Source organism: Danio aesculapii, chromosome 1 (assembly GCF_903798145.1).
Source record: "Danio aesculapii chromosome 1, fDanAes4.1, whole genome shotgun sequence".
Classification (NCBI taxonomy): Eukaryota; Metazoa; Chordata; class Actinopteri; order Cypriniformes; family Danionidae; genus Danio; species Danio aesculapii.
Window position 1 is genome coordinate 26,349,503 of NC_079435.1, and position 9,254 is coordinate 26,358,756.

The following is a 9,254-nucleotide window of genomic DNA, read 5'->3' on the forward strand; positions in this document are numbered from 1 at the left end:
TTACAACTAACCCTTTGTCTGGTACAACTTGCCACGCATGTGGGGTAAATAGTAACATTTTTACTCCTGGCACTTTTGGCAATACTGCACAGAAACCATAGGTGCAGCGATCATACAACCAGTGCTCATTTGTAGGAGAGGTTTGTGTGTTGTTGGTAAAAAATATGGTTTGTCTAACTCAATTACTTTGTTCATTATTTGGCCAAAAAGTGTTACTTTTTGTACGCTCTCCCCTACTCTTTTTTTTTTTTTACTCTAAATAAACTATTTATTTTAGTCTAAATAAACAATTTATACAGTGTATTAGATTAGGCGAGAGTCTTCTCAGTAAAGACATAAATTGCAGAGCAAAAATGACAGCAGTGAGAAAACAGCAATTAATAAATTTTCAGATCACAGCGCTGTAAATATATTTGTCTTTCTGCAGTATCTGCCTAAAAACTGTTTTTTTTTTTTCATTTGCTTAATAAACATTCATTTTAAAAGTATTTATACTTTTAAATGTTTAAAAGAACATATACTGTATTGTCAAAAGAATCCAAGAGAACAAACAGTGTCTTGATGCTAGGGAACGCATTGACCAGGACCATGCATCTGGTGTCTCTTCCATAGTGTATGTCTCCGGTCTGGCAAAGAGAGACAAAGTATTTCACTGAATTATTACAACACACAAGAGAGAGCGAGAGAGAAAGAGTGGGGGGGAGACCTTTCAGACACTGTTTTTTAAAAACTCTTAGTTTTTTTTTACCAGTTACACTTAATAGTAAATGTACATCACATGTGGAAAACACCTTCTGGATAAAACAGGAAACTTTTGTTAATAGTGTTCTTCCTAGATTCCTAGTCTGTTATTCATATTGTACTTCCATGGAATGAAAGGCATTGCATAATAATCATTTCTTGACCACATAAATCTAGACTTACCAAATAACTCTGGCCTCTAGTGTGACCATGGTCATGCAAAAGCAAGCTGTTTTTTTCTTCAGTGTTTAGAAGTGTGGCAAGGCCTATTTTCACTTTTGTCAAACAGAGGGAAGGTTTTTTTGTGTGTTTTGCAGAACAGATAAAGTCATGATGGTTTGTCACTCTGTGTGTGGGTGGAATGCACCAAAAAGGAACCACAAGTTTAAAGTGTGAAAAGTATGCAAGCAGCAACAACATTTAAACTCCTCTTTGCAGCGTCATTACTGTCAGTTAAAATTTTGAAAGACTTTGTTGCAATCTTGCTGCATAAGTAACTTCTGTGATTGCAAAGTCACTATAAATATAGTTAGGAGTCAGAATTATTAGCCTTAAAGTTACATTTTAATTCTTTTATATTTTATCCCCAATTTCTGTTTCACGGAAAGACGGAAAGATTTTTTTCAACGCATTTCTAAACATAATAGTTTTAATAACTGATTTATTTTATCTTTGCCACGATGAAAATACATAATATATTATTAGATATTTTTAGATATACTAGCTAAACATTTAATTTAAAGGCTCAACTAGGTTAAATAAGCAAGGTAGGTTTAGTAGCAAGCTATTGTATAACATTGGTTTGTTCTGTAGACAATTGAAAAAAATTCTTAAGGGGTCTAATAATATTGACCATCACAAATGACAATACAAAAAAATCATTCAAAGTTAGATTATTCTTTTTTAATGATCATTTTATTAATATAATTGAATTTCCTCTGTAAATAAGTGCACTGACAGTCTCAGTACCTCTGTCACTTATTAACACTGACCACACACATTTTCAGAGTCAAAGTGAGGGCTCTTTGTTTTCTGTTCTGTGTATTTTTTGCTGGTTTTCTGCTTTCGCTCTTCCTCTTGATACTACTTCCTCTGGAGAGAGAATTTGTTCCTGTCTCTGTGATACTGACACTCTCCAGGTGGTCCAGTGTTTTCACTCATATGCTGTGCACACAGCTTTAATTGTAAGCATGTCTATTTTGAAATGCATTTGCATATTCTAATAGCATCTATGGAACATGAAGAAGTAATCGCATGTTTTACATTAATACCGTTTAGATGGCGTGTTTAGCCACGGGACCGCTGGCAGACTCAGGCCTAGTTCCTGTTCTGTCTCCTAGTATTCCATCTGTTTCCTCAGGCCAGACAGTGTCTCTTCTCCACTCACATTCACATCTCCTTTCTGAGCCTCCGCCCTCTTCACCCGACTTTTGCACTATCACAAAAGGTGCTCTGTTCGCACCAACCACAAGTTCTGAGCTTCATATCTTTACATCTGTCGATTCATGCAACCTGTGACAGGATATCAGATGCGTTTAATCTAACACTGCAAATTATATTAGACTAGCTGCATGCAGCTTGTTCCTCCATGTAGATTTCATTTAGTTAGAAAGCTGTCAAAAGTAAATACAGTGCGCGCCATTCCAATTACTATTCAGAGTCTCAATTCAAAATATGTCTTTCATGATTAGTTTATTATGTGTGTGAAGCTGACAGACATGTTGGGTAAGAGTAAAAATAAAATACATAGTGCAAATACACACAAACAAAAACAAATGTGATGCATCAAGGTTCAGTGAAAAGCAGACAGGTGGGAGTATATGTTTTAGAAAACGTTGCAAAATTTTTTATTCTGGTCGACATTTAGTTTTTTGTTTGCAAAGATTCTGGATGCAGGCTACTCAATAAAAAGCTGAACAATAATTCAACATAAATTGATAGAAAATAATAAAAGTGTGATGTGATTCACTGTTAAACTCACATAATATTAAGAACTTTGGCGGTACTAAGTTTGATATGGTTTTAAAAGGTCGTATAATTCAGAGTATATTTTGTGCTTTCTCCAACTAAATGCTAAAAATTCTGAGAACAGAGAGCAGATTTAGCTGATCCGCAGTTAAATTATTTTTACACACAAAATATGCATATTTTTCCCAGCGATTGATGGTCTCTACTTCGTTTTGACATATTGACATTGTGGCACAAAACTACACATTCGTGGCGCGCAACGAATGGAAACGTGAGTGTCCAAGAAATGTGTTTGAATAACAGTTCCCAAGTGAGTCCACTACAGTACTTCACTCCCTGCAGAATACATACTCGGTGTAACTCGTCCAGATTTTGTCCTCGTTGGGGTCGTTACTCGCGTACGCACAGGTGCCCGTGGAGCTGCACGCAACCATGTGGAAGCCCACCTCCGCCAGCCTGTCAAAGGCTTGCTCCAGGAAATTATACTTCAGGTAATACCGAGATGTGTATCTCTCTGGGGGTCTGTCGGGGTCTCTGCTCTCGTTCAGCGTCTCCCCGAAAACTTCTTTGGCGAGAGACGTTTTGCCGCACACGGTGATTCTCGCCACCCGTCGAAATTTTGCGTCCTGTTGAAGGTCTCGTCCTATAGTGTACGAGCCCCTGTAACCGATGGTTATGAAGCCAGTTTTCCTCGCGTCCAAAGACGGTGAGCGGGGGCCGGTGCTGGTCATACTGGTGCCGGCGAGCGCAGCCTCCTCCGGGTCGCTCTGGCAAACCTCCTCGCTAATGGAGTTCTCCTTGCTGACCGCAGGTCTCAGGCGCTTTGCCAGGTCTTGGAGTTGGAAATATTCTGCCTCTTTAAGGAGGCTCGCTTTCTCTTTGAAGTAATCAGGCAAAACCAGAGTCTGGTCCCGCAAGTAATCCAAAATATAACGGAACAAAAAGCCGTCCCTGTCCAAAAAGAAGCGTCCTTTGCTGTCGGTGGTAAGTTCCGCGGGTTTCTTCTGACTGAACATGGTCCAAAGCAAAGAATTGGGCACGGAGAGCAAAGTTGAGTGGCGCGTAACGTAAACTTGCCCTCCGACATTGAGCTCAATGATTTCGGAGAATCGCGGTGAAGGAGCGTCCGCGCGAGTCTTATCCATTTCTGCACTTCTGCGCGAGACCTCCGGTGCAATCACGGGTCTGAAGAAGAGTGGAAAGAAATATTTCTGCTTTGTTTATGTAGGCTAAACAGAGTTACGTAGGAGGAGGAATCTGACGGCTGTATTAACTCTTTACTACCACCCTGCGAAAAATCTGAATGCTTACAATAATGGGTGCATCACGTGATAGAAATGTTATGATTATGAATTTACTACTATTTGGTATCTGCTCATTTATGTGGATAAGCTTGATGTTATGATTTGTGGAGTTTCCAATGTATTTATTCATTTTTGGTAGAGTTCGTAACGTAACATCTACTTAACCTACGACGTGACTACAACAATATACTTAATTTTTGCCTTTTTGATGAAAACAAAAAAACAAAATCAAAACTTGAGTGTTTTATTTGCCTTGTGACAATAATACGCACAATGATAATAATATTAAGCCAAGTGGTTCCTTCAATAATATCTGGATGCATGCTTGTAGTAATAATAGTTAATAATAGCCCAATAATTATAACAATAATAATTATAACAATCATCATCATTATCATCATCATCATAGATAATAATAAAAGGATCTACCATGATGGGACAAGACCACAGTTATTTTGAACTTTTTCAAAATCTATTTTAAACCAAAAGATAGAACTTTGGTTTATTATTAATTTTTATGCAAAACATCTAAGATAGCGTGAACATGCTGCTAAAACAGCAGTGCATGCAGTGACATCTAGTGTACAAGAAAGAGAAGACGCAGATCTTAGTTTGGAGATTCTGAGGGAGATTAAACAGACAGACAGACAGACAGACAGACAGACCGAAAGATAGAAGTTTTATTTAGTCTTCCCCGTTTACAACCTACCCAGTAGAGGGCGCTCCCTTCCTTTAAAAAAAATCCCACGGTTGTTGCATTGTAAATATACTCAGCTTGTGATTTATAGTCTATTTTGATTGCAGTCCATTTGTAATGACTACTCACTTTTAAAAATCTGGTTATTCATCAAGTTTTATAGCTGAAACAATAATGGTTAATGGTTATACTTAATTACATAATAATAATAAAAGCATTTTGTTTTTACTTTATTCTTAATTTATCCGTTTAGTTTACATCTTATTTAAAGGTTGTTTGAATTCAACAGAACACAGTCTAACTATGTGTAGACATATGATACATATCATATGATATATGTGTAGTATAATCAACGTCAACATTAAAATAATTTGATAAACAAAATCAATTCTCAGTTCCAGGAAATGCAACACGTAGGCTGGTTAGCCACAGTCTCTTGTAAGCAAAACATTTTATAAACAAAATGCAAAATGCTGTCTAGAGAACGGTCCACACATCATTGACTGCTAAAGAACCTCTTCGTAAATTTCCCAGAAGGCCTATTGAGTGTGCTGGAGTGTGGGAATAGTCCTCCATCATTCGACCACTGAGACACACTTACGACTGTGGGCAGATGGGAAACCACTTTTTTTTTTTGTTTATAAAGCATTTCCTTCATCTCAGTTTTCTACAGTTTATGCCTTCAAGCGAAACTAAGAAGGGAATTCAACCCCTTGTGCGTCCTTATGGGCATTTTTGTCTTTTTTAAAATCTTTTTTTCTTTGTTTTTCATTTTGGTTGTGTCAATGTAAACAGAATTCAAGTTCAGGTTACTTTAGTCACATTTTGTACAGTATTGCCAAAACATTAAGATATATACCCATAAAATATGTGATATATTAACATCATCATATTAATAAAATATACAGTAAATGAAAAATAAATGACTGAGGAAAAAATGAACAAAACATACTATATCCCTACTAATTAAAATAATAACAATAATAAAAAGTGTAGATTATAAATAAGGTACATCAATTTAGATGATCTATTTCTTATGTTGTGGATGCTGTACATATATTTTACAGCCAGTTTAGATGTCATTTCGTCCTCTCGGACTATATTGTTTGTTTTTCTGAGTTTTAATTTTTCATTCATTCATTCATTCATTTTGCTTTAGCTTAATCCCTTTATTTATCATGGAATGATCTGCCAATTTATTCAGGATATGTTTAACAGTGGATGCCCTTCCAGCTGCAACCCAGTACAGGCCCGTAGCCAGGGGGGTTTGGGTGGTTCAAAAGACCCACCCCCTGCTGACAAAGTCCAGAATTTGGCCCATATTGCATGAGCTCATTTATCCCATTTTTGACAGTATGCCATCATAAATTGTGAAAATAACCAATCAAAGAAGACAAATTTATTAATTATTATTTAAATAGACAAATTCTGACTGGGGAAATGAGCTGGCCAGTTTGTTATTTGCTTAGTTTTTCATTTAAAACAAGTTTTAAGAGATTCCTAATTGTTTTTTTTTATGATGGATGGTAAACAATTAGCATTAAAAAAGTATTTTTTCCATATTTCTAAAATTCTAATCTAATTACATTATTTATTGAACCGTAATAACTAACAGTTTAAATGCCCATTTGTAAATAAACATACTTTTTGTAAGCATATAGTATGGTAAGCACTTTGACTTTGAAGTATTTTTGTTGTATCAAAAAATGTGGTAATGATAACCATACTAATCCAGCAAATATTTGTGCTTAAAATGTCACTAAAATGCAGTATTTGAACCTCGTAATTTTATAGAAAATGAGGCGAATAACTGCAAAAGGAACCACCCCTTTTAATAGGCTGGCTACGGGCCAGCAGTACTGGGAAACATACACTCTCTCTCACACACACACACACACACACGCACACACGCACGCACGCACGCACGCACGCACGCACACACACACACACACACACACACACAATTTAGTTTATTCAATTCACCTATACTGCATGTCTTTGATCTGTGGGGGAATCCAGAGCACCTGGAGGAAACCCACATGAACACGGGAAGAACATGCAAACTCCACACAGAAATGCCAACGGACCCAGCCGGAACTCGAACGAGTGACTTTCTTGCTGTGAGGTGACAGTGCTAACCACCGAGCCACCATGTCGCCCTTTTATGTATTATTTAATTATTATTTTATTTTCATTTATTTATCTCTCTGTGTGTTTTATGCCGACAGTAAAATAGTAAAATTCCATACTCTTTATAATGATTTTATGTATAACATTTTGCATTTTGTTTCAGTGGAACATTTAGCAAATATAAAATGACAAACTGTCAGATTTTAGACCTATTGAAAAAAAAATAAAAATAAATCTAATATGTGCTCTGAATCTCCATTTTCATTTTCAACCCGTCCATTAGAAAATAAAAATCACAAAATAGCAACACATGTCCCTCCTCTCAGTAACAACATCTGTCAAAACCAATTGAGATTTCAGTTAGCAGAGCATCCCATTAAGCAATTCCGCCATGTTGCACTTTGTGGCTGTGCTAACGTTTTATTTATTTATTTTTTATACGACAGTCTCATGGATCACCCAAGTAAAAACATTGCAAGTTCTCCCTCTTGTGGCCGATTTTGTACATTGCACCACGCATGTCAACACTATTCGCAGTAAAGTACATTATTTACACGTATCTAAAGACTTTCTGTCACTTGTAATTGCTCCCTTGCAGATATCAGCAGATATTTTAGATTCACCTCAGCAATTTCGAGCCACTACTGTGTCAGAATATAAACAGTAACCCTGAGGTGTCTGGAGAAAACACACTTCATTAGACAACAGCCTTCATTTCAGATATGTACAGTCATAATTCTGGAGTCATTTCGTGAAGCATGTTTTCCAGGGCATGTGTGTAAGTTGCAGTATCGATCTCATGTCTCACTGTCTATTAGCAAAGGTCAGGCACTGTTGGGAGAATCAGATAATTGGCCATCAGTGTAGATGGATATCACAGTGATGTTTTTGTTCACTGGATGGTGTCCAGTAAGGTGGATAGATTGTGCATGTAGCACTTAAACTTTAAATTTCCTCCTATTCCGCCTCCGCATCATTTCCTGTATTGGAGTGGAGGGGAAAAAACCTGTTCATCGAGCCGGAAATAATGAAGGTCATCTGGAGATTAGCTTTTTGCTAGGGTGGTGCATTACTCATAAGATTAAATAATTTGAGACCTTTTTAAGCTTTAAAGTCTGATGGTTACTTTTCTCCCATCAAATTAGTCATGTGTGGATCAATATGATACAGTATGTAATCATATTAATATAATATGTGTATAATGACAAGTGAAAAAAAGTCATGTATCATGAAGTGTTATATATAATATGTATAATTAGGGCAATTTGTCAAAAGAGCCGCAAGATTCATGTACTGTTTTCTAATTGATTTCATTTCTCAGCAGCTGGTTTGTTCCATACAGACTGACAGCCTCATTTGTAAACATAATGATAAGTCAATGAATAACCTTCTCACAGTCTGGCTTTTCTTACACTTTAGTCAATGATGGTTTTTAGAGTTTATGTTGGTTAAAAACAATTATTAGAATTTTGAAGTCATAAATTTTTGGGGGAAATGTAAGTCTTTAGTAAAATCACCTTTAATTCTGTGAAACGAGAGAGATGTGTGTCAGCTATTAGTAACAGATTGAAGATGCATGGCATTTTTGAAGAATTTGATTCTTTAATCAAAGGCTGTTATTAGAAACAAACAATAACAATACCAACAATAATAAGAATAAGAGTGGTTTGAAAGACCCACCCATCACTTAGGTCCAAAATTTGTCCTATACATAATATCTTTTTCAATTGGCGACAGAACAAACCATCATACAATGACTTGCCTAATTACACTAACTTGCTGAAAACTAAACTAAAATAAAATATAGGTAAAATATTATGTACAGTTACTGTCACAATGGCAAATATGAAATAAATCAGTTATAAAAAATGTCAATAATCAGTGTATATATATATATATATACACAAATAAATAAATGTATGTAATTCCAGTCTTTAGTAAAATCACCTTTAATTCTGCGGCCGTTTACACAGTAACAGATTGAAGATGCATGAAGAATCTTTACTATTATATTTATTAATTATAGTTATTATTTTAATTATATTTATTATTATTTATTGCATTATCAATATATTGTAACAATATTATTAAGATTGTTGAATGTCTATTTATTTTATTATGTAATGTAATAACAAGATTATTATTACAGTTTATATAATTTAATTATAAAAGTATTTTTATTATTGTTATTATTATTATTGTTATTATTATTATTATTATTAATTTATTCATTTTCTTTTCGGCTTAGTCCCTTTATTAATCTGGGGTCGCCACAGCGGAATGAACCACCAACTTAGCCAGCATATGTTTTACGCAGCGCATGCCCTTCCAGTGGCAACCGATCACTGGGAAACATCCACACACACACTCATTCACACACACACACACACACTACGGACAATTCAGCCTATACC

General features: G+C 35.7%; 1 protein-coding gene across 1 annotated transcript; it reads right to left on the reverse strand.

Moving 5' to 3' along the window:
* Positions 1-2,416: 2,416 nt before the first annotated feature.
* Positions 2,417-3,938, reverse strand: kctd12.2 (potassium channel tetramerisation domain containing 12.2). The gene has a single exon (XM_056458061.1). It carries the CDS (start codon positions 3,852-3,854, stop codon positions 3,039-3,041), a length of 816 nt encoding a protein of 271 aa, XP_056314036.1. The 5' UTR covers positions 3,855-3,938; the 3' UTR covers positions 2,417-3,038.
* Positions 3,939-9,254: the final 5,316 nt, after the last annotated feature.

Bases quoted from the DNA above. Each gene is read 5' to 3' on its own strand.
- kctd12.2 (XM_056458061.1), bottom strand. From the start codon at position 3,854: ATGGATAAGACTCGCGCGGACGCTCCTTCACCGCGATTCTCCGAAATC.